Source organism: Myxocyprinus asiaticus, chromosome 41, assembly GCF_019703515.2.
Source record: "Myxocyprinus asiaticus isolate MX2 ecotype Aquarium Trade chromosome 41, UBuf_Myxa_2, whole genome shotgun sequence".
Taxonomy (NCBI): Eukaryota; Metazoa; Chordata; class Actinopteri; order Cypriniformes; family Catostomidae; genus Myxocyprinus; species Myxocyprinus asiaticus.
In genome coordinates, this window is record NC_059384.1 from 4,160,337 (window position 1) to 4,179,427 (window position 19,091).

The 19,091-nt window shown below is 37.4% G+C and overlaps 2 protein-coding genes across 2 annotated transcripts; both read left to right on the plus strand.

Annotated features, from left to right (window-relative positions):
• The first annotated feature begins 297 nt into the window (after positions 1-297).
• On the plus strand, positions 298-3,077 carry LOC127431683 (pentraxin fusion protein-like). Its single transcript, XM_051682200.1, has 2 exons — positions 298-358; positions 2,386-3,077. Exons 1-2 carry the CDS (start codon positions 298-300, stop codon positions 3,075-3,077), a joined length of 753 nt encoding a protein of 250 aa, XP_051538160.1.
• Positions 3,078-11,861: 8,784 nt separating this feature from the next.
• Positions 11,862-15,251, plus strand: LOC127431590 (pentraxin fusion protein-like). The gene is made up of 3 exons (XM_051682065.1): positions 11,862-11,930; positions 13,635-13,707; positions 14,570-15,251. Exons 2-3 carry the CDS (start codon positions 13,647-13,649, stop codon positions 15,184-15,186), a joined length of 678 nt encoding a protein of 225 aa, XP_051538025.1. The 5' UTR covers positions 11,862-11,930; positions 13,635-13,646; the 3' UTR covers positions 15,187-15,251.
• The last annotated feature ends 3,840 nt before the right edge of the window (positions 15,252-19,091 follow it).

The window sequence follows — 19,091 nt, forward strand, 5'->3', positions numbered from 1 at the left end:
ATGATTTATTAAGGAAAGGTATTTTAAAGTGTTACCTATTACCTTCATGCTTTGTTGTCAGGAAATGTTGCAAAGTAATATTGATAAAAATGCATCTCTATTATTGCAGTGCTCAAACATAATCATGAATATGATTATAATGTTTAGACTTTTTTTTTTTTTCAGCCAAGTTAAAGAAGTATGACATGAATGAGTTCTTTTTTTTTTTTTTTTTTTTTAACCTGGTGGCCATTATTTTAAGACAAATGAAATCTTTTACTATTGCTATTGTTCTGTTTCCTTTAGACCTGCATTAAAATGCTGTTCACAGCGATTGTCCTTTTCTACATGATCTCTCTGACTCCAGAAGCTTCTGAAGGTAGCCTACCACATTTTATATTAGCAATTTAAAATTGGGTGTATGTGGAAAATGTGAGGAGGAAAAAAAGTGATTTTGGTAAAGGAATTTCTTAGGACTGTTAAAGTCAACGCATAGACCCAAGATATTAATTACTGTATATGTTTAAAGTTTATGCATGCAGTTTCTGTGCCACAAGCATTGCCAAACATAATTGTAAAAAAAAAAAATTATGTCATTATTTCGTTTTTGAAACATGTTTTCATCATAAAACCACAATTATTTCTGTCACACATAATTAATACAGTTGTACTCAAAAGTTTGCATACCCTGGCAGAAATTGTGAAATTTTGGCATTGATTTTGAAAATATGACTGATCATGCAAAAAAACTGTCTTTTATTTAAGGATAGTAATCATATGAAGCCATTTATTATCATGTAGTTGATTGGCTCCTTTTTAAATCATAATGATAACAGAAATCACCCAAATGGCCCTGATCAAAAGTTTATATACCCTTGAATGTTTGACCTTGTTACAGACACACAAGGTGACACACACAGGTTTAAATGGCAATTAAAGGTTAATTTCCCACACCTGTGGCTTTTTAAATTGTAATTAATGTCTGTGTATAAATAGTCAATGAGTTTGTTAGCTCTCACGTGGATGCACTGAGCAGGCTAGATACTGAGCCATGGGGAGCAGAAAATAACTGTCTAAAGACCTGTGTAACAAGGTAATGGAACTTTATAAAGATGTAAAAGGATATAAAAAGATATCCAAAGCCTTGAAAATGCCAGTCAGTACTGTTCAATCACTTACTAAGAAGTGGAAAATTCGGGGATCTCTTGATACCAAGCCAAGTTCAGGTAGACCAAGAAAGATTTCAGCCACAACTGCCAGAAGAATTGTTCGGGATACAAAGAAAAACCCACAGGTAACCTCAGGAGAAATAAAGGCTGCTCTGGAAAAAGACGGTGTGGTTGTTTCAAGGAGCACAATACAACGATACTTGAACAAAAATGAGCTGCATGGTCGAGTTGCCAAAAAGAAGCCTTTTCTGCGCCAATGCCACAAAAAAGCCAGGTTACAATATGCCAGACAGCACCTTGACACGCCTCACAGCTTCTGGCACACTGTAATTTGAAGTGAGGAGACCAAAATAGAGCTTATGGTCACAACCATAAGCGCTATGTTTGGAGAGGGGTCAACAAGGCCTATAGTGAAAACAATACCATCCCCAATGTGAAGCATGGTGGTGGCTCACTGATGTTTTGGGGGGTGTGAGCTCTAAAGGCACGGGGAATCTTGTGAAAATTGATGCAGCATGTTATCAGAAACTACTGGCAGACAATTTGCATTCTTCTGCACGAAAGCTGCGCATGGGACGCTCTTGGACTTTCCAGCATGACAATGACCCTAAGCACAAGGCCAAGTTGACCCTCCAGTGGTTACAGCAGAAAAAGGTGAAGGTTCTGGAGTGGCCATCACAGTCTCCTGACCTTAATATCATCGAGCCACTCTGGGGAGATCTCAAACGTGCGGTTCATGCAAGACGACCAAAGACTTTGCATGACCTGGAGGCATTTTGCCAAGACGAATGGGCAGCTATACCACCTGCAAGAATTTGGGGACTCATAGACAACTATTACAAAAGACTGCACGCTGTCATTGATGCTAAAGGGGGCAATACACAGTATTAAGAACTAAGGGTATGCAGACTTTTGAACAGGGGTCATTTCATTTTTTTCTTTGTTGCCATGTTTTGTTTTATGATTGTGCCATTCTGTTATAACCTACAGTTGAATATGAATCCCATAAGAAATAAAAGAAATGTGTTTTGCCTGCTCACTCATGTTTTCTTTAAAAATGGTACATATATTATCAATTCTCCAAGGGTATGCAAACTTTTGAGCACAACTGTATATAGTTGCCTTTAAAATTTAGTAAGGGGGCCCTCCATCATATTTGGGGGTCTTTGACATCAAAAAGTTTGAATACCCCTGTTCTAAAGGGTACAATATTTATTTTATTATTTTTGTCTTGTAGTGGGTCTTGGTGGTAAAGTGCTTCTCTTTCCAACCAAGACTAATTCCAGCTATGTTAAACTCTTTCCTAAAAAACCTATGAAGATGTCAGCATTTACACTGTGCATGCGTGTTGCTACGGAGGAACTGATGAAGATAGAGATGATTTTCTTTACCTACCGTACACCAAATGTAGATGAGATTAATGTGTGGAGACAGAACGATGGCCGTATGGCCCTCCGTATTAAAACTAGCAAAGATGCAGCATCTTTCACCTTGCCTCCTTTCACCCTCCGTACCCACATGTGCACCACCTGGAGCTCAGCATCTGGTTTTACAGCCTTTTGGGTGAATGGACAACGCAGCGGACACCAGGTGTACAGAAAAGGTTTCATAATCAATCATGATGGCACCGTCCTGCTCGGCCAGGATGCTGATTATTATCTGGGCAAGTTTGATGCAAAGCAGAGCTTTGTAGGTGAAATTTCAGATGTGAACATGTGGGATTATGTTCTGTCTGGGAACCAGATTAGGGCATTAAATTCAAAACAGCATGGTGTGCCAAACGGAAATGTGTTCGATTGGAACACCATACAATATGAGAAATATGGAAATGTGATAGTGGGACAAGACAATTTATTATATTCAATTGTAATGTTACATACACATTCTGACAGCTGTGTCAATCCTAATGATCTCTTCATCTGTGTTTAAAGGTCTGTTAACAACATTCAAAGTTGTAATGGTTAACCAATAAATTTTCTGAGCATCTCAGTTGTGAATTCAGTGAACATTTTTACTGTTTTATTTTATGTCTTAATGGAAAGAATTTTGATTAACTGTTGCTCAACAGGGTCAAACAAGACTTGACATTTCTGAAATATGGTGAAACAGCGCTGCATATTTACAGACACATACTTCTGCTTCAGTTCATGGGTTGTCTTGTTTGGCCACATTACACTTGATGCTTTGACTTTGCTGAGTCACAGTTTCTCAAAGTTGTGTGAAACGCCTAAATAGAAGGTTCACACACCACATCCATATGCAAAGTTCAACACACTCCCATGACGAAACTTATTTTTGATTAAAGGTATTTTGCCTGCACCACCAAAGCGTCGCAGTTGGTCTGCGTGTTAAATGTCAGTCTGATGTCGTATTTGACCCATTTCAGAGCATTCCATTACTTTACCCAAGGCTAAATTTTAAAATGAAATGATTAGAAAATTCTGTCATTATTTATAGTTTAATTTTTATTTTGTTTGGAGCTTAAAGAATGACTGAGTTTAGCATAAAACCAGCATCAAAATATTAATATTTTTCAATTAATACTTCTTATTGACTCCAACAAATGAAATGGAAAAACAAAACATATATGTAAAGAATCAACTTTTAACTCCCATTTTTCCCTTTCCCCCTCCCAATCACTAACCCCACCCTGACCCCCCAACAAACATCCCTGTGGTCAAAGCTAAAATGCACACACAAAGAAACTGTAATGCATGTCTACTGCCACCTGGTGGATTTTTTTGTGCAATTCATGAAGTAGAAGAAGTGCATTTAAAAAAATAATAATAATCAAAAACTCATCTTTTTGATGTGAAATCATTGCTGATTTTGACATAGTAAAAGTTACAATAACAATTATATTGTTACCGATATTTTAAAATTGGTATTTGCTGAATAAAAGAAACTTGTGCTTGATTAAAATGTTGTACATTATTTTATTGAAAAAGCATGTCAAAATCCATGTATCAAATATGATACAACAGGCTTTTTTTGGTACAATACATCTCTCCTTCACCATTACATTACATTCATGCCCACCACAAAAAAATAACAAAAATTACAAAAAATCACAGAGCTTTGAAAATTCTGACATAAATTTTCTAAGATATATTAAAAGTTTGAACTAATATTTATATTGTGTGTATGTGTGTGTGTGTGTATATATATATATATATATGTATATATATATATATATATATATATATATATATATATATATATATATATATATATATAAACACACACACACACTCTACCGGTCAAAAGTTTTGAAACACTTGACTGAAATGTTTTTCATGATCTTAAAAATCTTTTGATCTGAAGGCGTATGCTTAAATGTTTGAAATTAGTTTTGTAGACAAAAATATAATTGTGCCACCATATTAATTTATTTCATTATAAAACTCAAATTTAATATAAAAAATAAAAAATAGTTTTTGAAAGTGATGACTTGGACCAAATAATAAAGAAAAGCAGCCAATAAATGCCCAACATAGATGGGAACTCCTTCAATACTGTTTAAAAAGCATCCCAGGGTGATACCTCAAGAAGTTGGTTGAGAAAATGTCAAGAGTTCATGTCTGCAAATTCTAGGCAAAGGGTGACTACTATGAAGATGCTAAAATATAACACAGTTTTGTTATTCCATAGTTTTGATGACTTTACTATTATTCTAAAATGTGAAGAAGAAAAAAATATATAATAAAGAATAAGTGTTTCAGAACTTTTGACCGATAGTGTGTGTGTGTGTGTGTGTGTGTGTGTGTGTGTGTGTGTGTGTGTGTGTGTGTGTGTGTGTGTGTGTGTGCAGCCTGCTCTGTCATTATAAAGATCTCATTGTTTAATATTACAAGCTAATATGATGTCATCTTACCATAGCCTCCTGAGACCTAGCAACAAAAGTTTTACCATTTCCCATTTTTTAAATGTTAATATAGTGTTTGGTGCATAAAACATATATGGTAACTATTGATAATGAACTTTAAAGCCTGATGTATCAAATATGATTAAATCACATAACAATATTTTAACCGGTCTGGACGGTGTAGGACAGAGGTAGTTTGGGTTCAGGTAACAGGTTTCTTTCACTCTTTTATTAACACACGGAAACTCAGGTCAGGTTGCTTTTCAGCACACACACTCTTTCTCACAAACACGTTGCTCTATTGGGTATCTCTCTCCCTCTCCTCTGGCGTCGGCTCCTCTTTTATTGGTCTTCCAGGATTACTGCAGTAAGAAACAGCTGTTAGCCGTAATAATCACCCAGGGGTGAAGCCTTACCGCTTTCCCTCTCCCCAGACGAACGCTCAACCACGCCCTCGCCGCCACATATATACTGTATATATTATTTTGTTTAATGGTTTAGAAATAGCACCATTTAAAAAAATAAAATAAAATTATGTTCCTATTATTATTTAATTCAGTATTTCAGTCTTTATAGGGTTAATTAGGTTACATGCAGATAATGTCAGATAATCTTTTACTGTTGTGATAAAAACAATAAATATTTCTCAATTAATTTGATAACTTGATCCATTCACTCAGCAACACTGTAAGTACTGTGATTAGTCAGTGAATAAATTATAACATTGAAAATAACAAACTCATGTTCCAGATCGGCACTTATTAGAACACACACACAAACAAAATGGAAACTCCTGCTCAAGAACTTGAGATGTTTCTTATGCATTAGACACTTACCTGATTTCAAAAAGAGGTGGGGACAAAACTGGCAAAGGCAAAAAGTGGTAGGGACATGTCCCACCCATCCCCACCGTGAATCTTAATCGCTTTAGATTAGTAATTGGGCTCCCTAGCAAACTGAAGCAGTTTTTTCTGATTAGCCTCATTAACAAGTGGCTTTCTTTTGACCACACAGCTGTTTAGTCCCAATCCTATAAGTTCTAGTCACATTGTGCATGTGGAAATGCTCTTACTTTCACTATTAAACATAGCCGTGCGTTCTACTGTCAATTTTTTACTATGTGATTTCACCAAGCGTTTGAGAGATCTCCGATCACGATCATTCAAGATTTTTTTCCAACCACGTTTCTTCCGCAAATCTGAAGGTTCACCACTATCCTTCCAGGTTTTAATAATGTGTTGGACTGTTCTTAACCCAATTCCAGTGATTTCAGCAATCTCCTTAGTTATTTTCTTTGCTTGATGCAGCCCAATATTTTGCCCCTTCTGAAACACAGTAACATCTTTTCCACGACCACGGGATACATCTTCCGACATGGTTGTTTAAGAAATGAGAAGCTACACACTGCATCAGTTAGGGTTAAAAGAATTGTTGCCAGCTGAAACAATCACTGCAATAATGATCTAATCATAGGCTCTTAAGTATCTGCTTATTTAAATCCGGCGACTTTTTTTTCACCAGGCAGTGTACTAAATAGCAACAAACTCAGTACTTTCCTTAACACCTGTTTGTCCCTATGCATTGCAAAAATTTCCTGATCCATGAGATCATTGCATGTAATGTCTAACGTTTGATTTTGAGGTAATTTGATCTAATATTAATCATTTTTTAAATCTTGCAAATGTATGTAGCTAATGAAAATCCCCGAAATTATCACATTTATTTTTAGCCAAAATACTTATATGTCATTTTCAGTTTTTCTTTAAGGTGATTAAATAAAAAGTTTTTAATGAAAGGATAGTATTTTGGGTAAAAAGCCCCCCTGTTGCAGGGGTTAAAGGTCCCTATAAAACACATTGTTTTTCTTAAGTGGGGCGAATAGATTTGTTATGAAGAATGTTCAAAGTGGGCTCATATTGACTGATCCAATCTTAATAGAGATTTATTTGTTCATAGATAACTTGAGATGTTATGAAATGTCAAATGTGATTGAAATGAATCAAGAAATGGTTAACCTTTTTCAGAAGTAGTTATTTTAAATAAGCAGTATCTTACTAAAAAGGCATCTTGCTTTCTTTGACTAGGTTGACAAATTTTGCCCTATAACTATGGTATTGCAATATTATTTTGGAAATGGTCCCAAATGGTTTTGTACCATAATGGTAATACCATAGTATAATTATAATAATTATATTAATTTTTCACACATTATACATTTGCACATATACAGTGAAATTCTTTTTTTTTTTTTTTTTTCACATATCCCAGCTAAGCTGGGGTCAGAGTGCAGGGTCAGCCATGATACGGCACCCCTGGAGCAGATAGGGTCAAGGGCTTTGCTCAAGGGCCCAACAGTGGCATCTTGGCAGTACTGGGGCTTGAACCCCTGACCTTCTAATCAGTAACCCAGAGCCTTAACCACTGAGCCTAGTATATTACACTCTGATGCTTAGTGTGATTTCAGATCTGCAAATAATTCATTTAACAAATACGGTACATGAAAACTGTATTTGTTAAAAAACCTGTTTAAAAAATATATACTTTTTTCTAACATGAAAGTCTGCGGACGGCTAAGGAACAGCGCCTTGTTGTACCGACACAGAGAGGCACCAAAACACTTTCCCGGACTTTCGGTTTCATCGTACCATGTGGTGGAATAACCTTCCCAACGGCTAAAAACACATCTTTTCCATGAGCACTTAACCAGTCACTAAAAAAAAAAAAAAAAATAAATCCTGTTGCACTTTAATCTGCCTTGAATGCTATGATGCAGTGAGATCCAGCAGATGGAAATTACTTCAATAAATCAGATGATTTGTAGAAGGAATAACAAATTTTAATTTGTAAAATTAATAAATGAATATAAATGAAATAATGAATACTGAATAAATGCAATAATACAGAAAAATAAACGTTCGATTATAAGATGTTAAGTAGATATATCTTATGGATATATCCAAGGACTAAGTCCTGGAATAAACCTAATAATACAAAGTCTTGTCTTTGTCTTTGTCTAATGAACTAATTAAGTAAATGGAAAAAAGTTAAAGTACAGAGAGTCAAGATGAGGCCTCAAAGTTGGAGATCAGATGCAAAGAGCTAGAGGGTTGAGATGTTAGTCTGACAATCAAAGATTAGTTAAGGTCTTTATACCCTCTTGAGACTATGCCAAAAAAGACGAGTTCTGCACGGGTTGAAGTTGTAACTCAAGGTGTCAGGTCATATTGTTATGACCTATTGAAGTGCGAAAGCTTCGGTTAAGTGGAAGGAATATGTTGCAGAATAGCTTGTGCATATATCTTTGCCAAGTGCTTGTAAATTTCATGATCTCAGCAAAGTGCACACACAGGTGCCTTAGAGGCATCCTGTGTGTGCAGACTGGCATCTGTACATTGCTTGGAACAATAACAACTATAAAACCAAGCTCTTTCTGCAACCAGCTCTGAAACCTCATCAGGTCAAAAGGGCAACAAGTTCTTATACTAAGAGTCCAAAATGTATATACTTGGTCTCATGAATGTCCCAGTTTCTCACTGGAACATTGGACACACACAAGGCACAAACCATATACAAGGGCAGAGAAAGAGCATAAAGTAATCTTCTAACACACATTGAACATATAAGGCTTATGTCTGGTAACATGCATGTATAAAACACAGGAATACAAGGATGGGCATATAAGGGACACATGGAGTATTAATACAGTGATAATGTTATATATAGAATAGACATAAGCTGATTACATAATTGTGAGTATATGAATATGTATTACATAGTATCAATAAGCAAAAGTATAAAAAAATATAGGAAGGACTCTAGCCACTTGCATCATGCTACTATTCTGATGCTAGTGAAACTTTGTAATATGGCACTTTTTGTACCACTGTCTCCTTAAGATGATTCACTTAAAATGTATTCCTCTTTTGTAAGTCGCTTTGGATAAAAGCATCTGCCAAATGAATAAATGTAAATGAAAGACAGTAAGTGTTTTTCCAGTGACCATTAAACCAGTTATGGTTACTACATTAATATATTAAAACCATGGTTCATTTTTGTAAGGGGACTATTTATTTATTTGGTAGTGGAAAAGTTACTTTGTGCACCTTTGCGACATAGTTTGAAAATATGACACAGACCTTTATGACATAGAAATGTTTTTAGCTTGTAATTAAGTCAGTAATTAGAGCGAACAAACCATCTGCTCTTCCATAATTCCACTTCAGTTCATTGTGATATTTACACTAAGTGCAAATAGCGATAGATGCTATTTCTTAGTGGCAGACATTATTACACACCTGTTTAAATACTAACATACAGTATAGAATCACTGCAGCATTTTAATTGTGTTTATTTAGAGTCCCACAGACACCAACCCCTACCCCTAAACCTAACCCTAACTGTCCTTTACAAAAATAATCATGGTTTTTAACTGGTGGAAACTAGTTCTGATGTTAATATAGTAACCATGTTTTTACTTCAAAATACCATGGTTACTATATTAAAAACATACTGTATTACTGTAGTAACACCATGGTTAGTACATCAGAACCAGTTTCCACCGAAAAACATGATTACTACAATATTACCTCAGTAAAACCATGGTTAAATTTATCTGGATCAAACCCTTCTCTCAATATCTCCGACTTTCATTGTGACTAAATCACTGTGAGGAATCAATTTTAATATCTCCAATAATACTACTTATAATATTAAATAAGTGTGGAGACATGGGAAAAAGTGGGGCAAAAGGTGGGACTCAAACCCGGATCATCAGCATGACAAAGCATTTTCACATCGTCGTAACATCTTGAGAAAGTACAGCAGCACATGAGGGCACTGATTTTCGTAAACTACTGTGTTTCCACCAGACTATTGGAGTGCAAATAGTCACTTCGTTCTCTGTTCTCTTAACCCACTAAAACGTTAACTGGTCCGACATTTCTGCCCCATAGCGAAAAATTCAAATATGCTTGCCTTTGTTTGACCAGCAGTTGGCCCCAGAGAAATTTGTCGTGGCTGTCTTGAGCTTGATCTCAGCTATGGTGGGTTGAGTTAGTGTAAATAGCCTTTGCCAACAAGATGGGCTATTTGCACTTAGTGTAATTTGGTTTTTGCACTTAGTTTCCAGTTCCTGCAGACCTGACTAATGCAGCATAACTGTGAGTTGATGGATACATTAGGTGTATGCCTGGCTGAATAGATGGGTTTTCAGTATAGACTTAAACTGAGAGAGTGTGTCTGAGTCCCGAATAATACTCGGAAGACTATTCCATCGTTTAGGAGCTAAATAGGAAAAGGATCTCCCTTCTTTTGTGGATTTTGATTTTATAGGTATTTTTAACAGGCCAGAATTTTCGATCGTAGTGAACGTGATGGAATGTAGCATGATACAAGGTCATTTAAATGCTGTGGAGCTAGACTGTTCAAAGCAATGTAAGTAATTAAAATAATTACAAAATGTATTTGAAATTTAACAGCTGGCCAGTGTAGTGACGTTAAAACGGGGCTGATATGATCATATTTCATGGTTCTAGTCAGCACTCTAGCTGCTGTATTTTGAACCAAATGAAGTTTATTCATTGAGCCTGCAGGACATCCTCCCAATAGTGCATTACAATAATCTAGTATTGATGCCATGAACGCATGAATTCATTTTTCGGCATCAGAAACAGAGAGCATGTGTTGTAACTTAGCAACATTTCTGAGGTGGAAGAATGCTGTTATACAAACATTGGACATTTTATTTTGTGGACTTAAATGCATCAGGGGATGAATATTAATATAGTATAAACTAAGTATAAATGTCAACAAAAAGCATCTTCTTTGCACTAAGTGGAAATAGTGTTTGATGCTATGGCAGGTGCAATTTCATCTAAGTGGAAAATTCTACTCTCAGATGTCTTCTCTAGATTTTCCGAATAGTTATCATGTCTGAAACTCAGGTTTTCCAAGATACCAATAGGTCAAAAGTTTAACCCTCCTATGGCAAGTGAAAAATGGCACCTCCCTTTAGTATTCGCAGTCATTTTTGACTGTGTCAGATGTGTACACCTTTTTTTTAATGATAATGATGATGATAATGATACCATTTCTCCTGAAGTAAGAACAAAAAAATTATGCATTTCATTTGGGATTTTATGCTATTTTGATCTTATTTACATGTACATTTCTAAATGTTACCATTTATTTGCATATACAAATAAGCATATTTAAAAATAATAACAATAATTTCAGAACCTACACTTAGGTGTAGAAGTTGAAACATTAAGAAAATATGAGATTGTGACATAAATTGAAGACAGATTGCTGTCATCTGGTGAACAAAAAACAAATGACTTGAAAACCATGTCAAGAAACAGAAATGAACTGTAAAATTCTGAAAATTCAATTAGAGTATATAACAGAAGAATCAGAGTAAACGTTTTGCAATTTCAAACTTTATTGTACAAATGTATTTGTGTGTGTGTGTGTGTGTGTGTGTGTGTGTGTGTGTGTGTGTGTTTCCATGATTTAACTTACGTTTTGTGACATGAATTTCTAAAAGTACAAATATTCCATGTCATGTCAATTATTTTATTTTTTTCAATTCATTTTATTTGTATGGCGCTTTTCGCTATTTACATCTTTACAGGCTTTCCATGTTGTCTCCCTATTAATATGAGGTCATGCATAATAATTTTTAAAGAAGTAGAAACATGCTGTCAAAATTAGTTTTAGATGTCATGTCAACTGCTCATTTGCTAGTTAATCCAGGAAACAAAAATGATGAAAATGGAAGATTTCCCTAGCAGGAACCTCCTATCTGAATGTGAGCTCATCCCCTGATGCATTTAAGTTCACAAGACGACCATAATGATAACCAAGAAAACAACTGATCTGAACTGAACTTCTCTCAGATAAACAACCTGTTGTACTTGGTAAGTATTCTGATCTTCAACCTTGCTAACACTTTATAATAGCTTTCATTAATAAATAAATATAACAAAGATTATATGGTGCTTAACAGATTTTTAGTTAATGTATATTCAAACAGTAAAATATATGAGATAATGTGCTTGTTACTGTTTACTAATTAATTTAACTAATATTAATGATCTGTTAAGCATAATGTAAATTCAAACTTCCAAATGTTATTACATTTCCATTCCTGTATGGCTTTGCACTTTTTAACATTAAATTTAATTTGGTTCAGTTTAGTTGTATGCTTGTTACATACATCAATAACAATAATTACTAAGGTAACAGTTTTTTAACATTGCTTTGATAAATGAACATAGTTTTTTTCTTTATCTCTCTTGAAAATGTAACTTTTTTTTCTCTGCTTGATTTTTGATTATATGAATATTTTCTGTTTAAGGATATAGTATACTATAAATGTTATAGAGGCAAAAAACACAAAGTTTTGCTCCCAACGTAAGTCTTGTTATTGTTGTTGTTAAATGTTTTATTAATGTCTGTATCAAGCATACAATGAAATTTAACAAACCCCCCATTACACTAACTTTGTTACAGTAGCTCAAAGTCCAATGCCCATAAAGGTACTGAATACTTATTTGTAAACCATAAAGCATGCAAAAGCATGCTTACATACATGGCAAACAAACAGTAAATGTGTGGCCTTTACAGACCTTGGTTAAAAATTAGCTGGACGTCATCGTTTTCACAGAGACGATAACGGCATTGTTTTCAAAAACTTGCACTTTGAAACCTGTTTTCAAAAGTTTGTATTTTCAGGCCCCAAAATGCCGTTGTCGTGTAAACGAACAGCCAGAACGCATAAAGAGTTTCTGTTTTTAGTTGAAAATGTTGTCGTGTAAACGACCCCTTAGACATTATAGATATTACAGTTTTATTTTCTGTTAATGCATGATTTTCTGTAAAGCTGCTTTGAAACGATGTGTGTTGTGAAAGGTGCTATACATAGACTTGACTGGACATTAATGAATAATTTGTGTTGTGAACATGAATAGTGTGTGTGTGTGTGTGTGTGTGTGTGAAGTCGTGAAAAAATATGAATGATTTCTGAAAACGTTTGTAAATGTATAAAAAGTGCATGAGCTTATTTATGAATTATTTATGAAAACGTTTAATGACATTTAAAAGCATTCAAATGTCATTAACAAATTGTCTGTTACTCATTATATGACATAAAATCATTTGTAGATGTTAAAAATTGCAAAGCCATGCAGGAGTAAAAGTTTATAGCATTTGTAAGTATTTGAATTTAAATTACATAATGCTTAACATATTATTAGTTCATGTTAGTTAAATTTAATTAGGAAACATTAACAAGCACATTATCTCACATTTGTAACTATTTAAAAAAAATACCTTTAACTAATGATCTTTTAAGCATGATATATTGTTTGTTAATGATTTACAATGTTTAATTTATTAATTAAAGTTATTTTAAAGTGTTACCTATTACCTTCACGCTTTGCTGTCAGGAAATGTTGCAATGTAATATTGATAAAAAATGCATCTCTTTTATTGCATTGCTCAAACGTAATCATGAATAATGTTTATTTTAAGTTTATCCAACTTTTTTTTTTTTTTTTTTTTTTTTACCTGGTGGCCATTATTTTAAGACTTTTTTGTTGTTGTTGTTCTGTTTCCTATAGACCTGCATTAAAATGCTATTCACAGTGATTGTTCTTTTCTGCATGATCTCTCTGACCCCAGAAGCTTCTGAAGGTAGCCTACCATATTTTATATTAGCAAATAACATATTACATATTGTTGCATTACAAAAACATGATTTTTCTAAAGCAGGGGTTTTCAAACTGGAGTCTGGAGTCTGCTGGTCAGTCGAAAATGTAAGCAAAAAAAAAAAAAAAAAAACAGATGGGGGGGAAAAAAGAATTTTACAAAATGTATTTTTCAGGACTTTTAAAGTTAACACATAGACATAAGATAGCGTATTAATTCTACACCGATCAGCCGCAACATTAAAACCACCTGCCTTATTTTGTGTAGGTCCCCCTCGTGCCACCAAAACAGCGCCAACCCTCATCTCAGAATAGCATTCTGAGATGGTATTCTTCTCAGCACAATTGTGCAGAGCGGTTATCTGAGTTACCATAGAGTTTGTCAGTTCAAACCAGTCTGATCATTCTCTGTTGACCTCTCTCATCAACAAGGTGTTTCCATCCACAGAACTGCCGCTCACTGGATGTTTTATGTTTTTGGCACCATTCTGAGTAAATTCTAGAGACTGTTGTGTGTGAAAATCCCAGAAATACTCAAACCAGCCCATCTGGAACCAACAATCATCCATACGATTATCTAATCAGCCAATCATGTGGCTTGGCGCTGTTTCGGCGGCACAAGAGGGATCATATTAAACCAATTCATGTTCGCTTTTATAAAGTTTAGTTTTTAGAAACATATTTCCATCATAATACAACACATATCATTTTTGTCACAAAAATGAATAGCTGCGTTCTTATTTTAGTAAGGGGGCCTTCCATCATATTTTGGGGTCTTTGACATCAAAAAGTTTGAATACCCCTGTTCTAAAGGGTACAATATTTATTTTATTATTTTTGTCTTGTAGTGGGTCTTGGTGGTAAAGTGCTTCTCTTTCCAACCAAGACTAATTCCAGCTATGTTAAACTCTTTCCTAAAAAACCTATGAGGATGTCAGCATTTACACTGTGCATGCGTGTTGCTACAGAGGAACCGATGAAGAAAGAGATGATTTTCTTTACCTACCGTACACCAAACGTAGATGAGATTAATGTATGGAGAGAGAATGATGGCCGTACGGCCCTCTATATTAAAACTAGCAAAGATGCAGCATTTTTCACCTTGCCTCCTTTTACCCTTCGTACCCACATGTGCACCACCTGGAGCTCAGCGTCTGGTTTTACAGCCTTTTGGGTGAATGGACAACGCAGCGGACACCAGGTGTACAGAAAAGGTTTCATAATCAATCATGATGGCACCGTCCTGCTCGGCCAGGATGCTGATTATTATCTGGGCAAGTTTGATGCAAAGCAGAGCTTTGTAGGTGAAATTTCAGATGTGAACATGTGGGATTATGTTCTGTCTGGGAACCAGATTAGGGCATTAAATTCAAAACAGCATGGTGTGCCAAACGGAAATGTGTTCGATTGGAATGCCATACAATATGAGAAATATGGAAATGTGAAAGTGGGACAAGACAATTGATTATATTCAATTGTAATGTTACATACACATTCTGACAGCTGTGTCAATCCTAATGATCTGTTCATCTGTGTTTAAAGGTCTGTTAACAGCATTCAGAGTTGTAATGGTTAACCAATAAATCACAGTTGTGAATTTGCATAATTTGTGAAATGCTTTATTTATTTATTTTTTTTAATTAAATGTCTTAATGGAAATAATTTTGAGGAACTGTTGCTCAGCAATGTCAAACATGACTTGGCATCTCTGAAATGTGGTGAAACAGTGTGCCATATTAACAGACAAACCTTCTGTTCATGAGTTATCTTGTTTGGCCACATTACACTTGTGCTTTGACCTGTGCACAGTCACAGAGTCACAGTTGCCCAAAAAGTTGTGTGAAACACCAAAATAGAAGGTTCACACACCACATTCATATGCAAAGTTCAACACACTCTCATGACAAAACGTCACTGGAGGTATTTTGCCTGCACCACCAAAGCATTGCAGTTGGTCTGCATGTTAAATGTCACTCCGATTTCAGATCATCCCAATACTTTACCCAAGACTAAATTTTAAAATGAAATGATTCAAAAATTCTGTCATTATTTAAAGTCTCATGTTTTTTTTTTTTTTTTTTGCAGTGCGACACAAAGGGAGTTTTCAGAATGTCCAAGTCGCTGCTTGAAAAGTGATACAAATAAAAATGATAATAAAATGAACACTATTCGTATGCTATATTTCAGGACATCCAAAGCCGTGTAATTGTGTTTTGTGTGGAACACATACAAATTTAAGTTTTTATTTAATGATCAGTGTTCCCATCCACAATCAGAGTCAGATAACACTTTTTGAATTTAGATTACTTTAGATTACAGAAACTAACTACTTTGTAATCTAACCCTAACCCAACGATGCTCACTAGTGGGCGTTCCTATTGCCGATCAATTGGTCGTGTGCCACAGTTGGGAGCTCAGGGGCGGAAAGGCCACCGCTGGAGCGCCAATCCTGCAAGAAAAAACCTGTGGACGGTAGTCTTGGTGACAACCGTACACACCGGGTATGTGACCCAGGGAGGAAGGAAGCCGCTCTTTTGCTGAACTGTTCGGTACCGCAGCCACTTGTGCATGCGGCGAAATCAAACAAAAAGGCAACAAAAGATTTTCCGCCCGGCCCTCCACCGGCGGATGGAGTGGTCTTTTTACCAGCTCCACGTGAGTGGGTTCCCTCGTCCCTGGGTCGCCCGTCTCAGGGGCGCTTTGAGGACCTCCGTGGGTTCTTAGGCGCCGGCTGTGAGACGGGTGGTGTCTGCTTCCTGCGGTGGGCTCCACGGCCGAAGGGGCGGGCTGCGGCGGAGCCGGTGCAGTCACCGCAGGGGGACGCCCTTCGCGACGAGCAGACAGGGTGCAGGATCTTGAGCCATGCTGGGGAAGGATGTGCCAGATTGCCTCCGTCTGCTGCTTCACCGCCGAGAACTGCTGGACAAAGTCCTCGACGGTGTTGCCGAATAGGCCCGCCTGGGAAATGGGAGCAGCAAGGAACCGTGTATTGTCGACCTCGCCCATCTCAACCAGGTTGAGCCAAAGGTGGTGCTCCTGGACCACTAGTGTGTCCATCGTCCACCCAAGAGACCGTGCCATGACCTTCGTCGCTCGGAGAGGGAGGTCGGTTGCCGAGCGCAGTTCCTGCATCAAATCTGGGGTGGAACTACCCTTGTGCAGTTCTTTCAACGCTTTGGCTTGGTGGACCTGCAGGAGAGCCATGGCGTGCAGAGCAGAGGTGGCTTGTCCAGCAGCGCTGTAGGCTTTAGCCGTCAGGGACGACATGAGCCTACAGGGCTTGGACGGGAGCTTAGGGTGTCCGCGCCAGGTGGCGGCGCTCTGCGGGCATAGGTGCACCGCGAGTGCCTTATCCACCAGGGGAATCGCCGTATAGCCCCTGGCCGCCCCGCCATCGAGGGTAGTGAGAGCGGGGGAACTGTGGAATCAGGGCCGGGCAGTAAAAGGTGCCTCCCATGACTTCGTCAGCTCCTCGTGCACTTCCGGGAAGAATGGCACTGGAGCGGGGCGTGGCTGCTTTGAGCGGTGCCGCGAGCCCAGGAACCAATCATCAAGCCGCGAGGGTTCAGGGGAGAGTGGAGGGTTCCACTCTAACCCGACGCTCGCGGCCGCCCGGGAAAGCATGTCCGTCATTTCGGCATTGGCCTGTGACTAGGCAATCGTCCCCGAAGGGGGAAGCCCAGCTGAGGCTTCTGCATCAGACTGGACATGTCCGCTCTCCGATGCTGCGCTCGAGAGCTCATCATCTTCGCGGGCTACGAACAAGAAGCCAGACTCGCCGTGAGACGAGCCAGCGAACTCATCCGGAAGCCCGATTGGGGCAGACGAGCATGCTGGGGAATGGGAGGTCCACGGGGGGATATCCGGCGGAGACGTTCCCATTGGGGTCCCCAAATCGCCCCCAGTGCTAGCCGCGCTGTCCTCATACCCGTAGGTAGAAGGACTGAGACGGGGAGCCGCTGAGGTGGCTTGCTTTCTTACGAAAGCAAGCCGTGACCGCAACGTTGCCATGGTCATGTTCTCGCAGTGAGAACATGAACCATCCACAAATGCTGCCTCCGTGTGGGTCGCACCCAGACATGAAAGACAGCGATCATGACCATCCAAAATTGAGAGATAACGACCGCAACCAGGAATAACACACAATCGGAAAGGCATCTTTAAAAAGACGCGTCTTTAAAAAGACGTTCCGTGTGTGCCGCTCTTTTAGAGAAATATATACTCTTTTAGAGGAGGAAAAGCTCTTTCAGAAAATATACTCTCTTGTTTTTCTGCCGAAGCGCCCAGGGGCGTTCTCTGCAGTGCACCAGTGCAGAGGGTGGAGAAGCCGCTGAAATGCGCCATCAGATCCAGCAGAGGTGAATGAACAGTAGTATTCAGCTCAATGAGCATGACCATTCGGCTCCGAAGAGAAAATCTGAATGAGTGGTTGCATACCAGCTCCTTTTATACCTGTATGTCCGGGGGAGTGGCATGCAAATACCACTCGCCAGTTTTCATTGGCCTTTTATCAAAGACCAGAGGTGTCTCAGGCTCCCAAGAGTGACCCCTAGTGCCACTACATCGACACAACATCGAGTGAGTGACAGATAGGGAACCATAATTTAATTATTGTATTTTCAGTAAAAACATAGTATCCAAAAAATTAAACATAGTAATGGCGACTGCAAAATTACTATTGTAAACCCATGGTTAATTTTTGTAATTGGGATTATTATTATTTTTGCAATCTTTTTTAGTGTAAATTTGCTTGGTGTGCCTTTTACGATATTTATAGTTTGCAAATAGAACACATATACCTGTATCACATATAAATGTTTTTACCTCTATTGTAACACATTCAGTGCTTAGAGAACAAACCACCTTCTCTTCAATTTATTTCACTTCAGTTCATTGCAATCCTATAGAGACATTGGATTTAAGATGAGTTACTTATGTGATGTGCTCGAAGGAATTTGTTTTAGCATAGATTGGCACTGAGCCGTGCTTCTCAAAAACTGAAGCAAAGAGATGTTGCAAGGTTAGCATAAACACATTGTGGCAAGTCGATCTTTCATTTTTCCCCAGACTATGTCACAAAAGTGAGAAAATGTGGCACAACAACATCAAACATGACCTGATGTCAAGACTTTAGACCTCATGAAAAATGTAATTTAATAATTCAGTTGATAATTGAATTAATATGTATGCAATATACAATGATCATGTGTAATCTATGTACTATGAATAACTGCATTATGAATGTTATTCAATATGTTAGATATTTAATCATTCATTTATTGATTTAATTATCATTTACATTGATTTAATAATCAAAGTGCAAATCAATGGAAAAATGCAGCTATCTCTGTATCTGTGTGTGTGTGACCC

Excerpts from the sequence above, each read along its gene's own strand:
- LOC127431683 (XM_051682200.1), top strand. The coding sequence starts at position 298 with ATGCTGTTCACAGCGATTGTCCTTTTCTACATGATCTCTCTGACTCCA. Across the intron at positions 359-2,385 it reads GACTCCAGAAGCTTCTGAAG|TGGGTCTTGGTGGTAAAGTG; the intron begins GTAGCCTACCAC and ends TTTGTCTTGTAG.
- LOC127431590 (XM_051682065.1), top strand. The coding sequence starts at position 13,647 with ATGCTATTCACAGTGATTGTTCTTTTCTGCATGATCTCTCTGACCCCA. Across the intron at positions 13,708-14,569 it reads GACCCCAGAAGCTTCTGAAG|TGGGTCTTGGTGGTAAAGTG; the intron begins GTAGCCTACCAT and ends TTTGTCTTGTAG.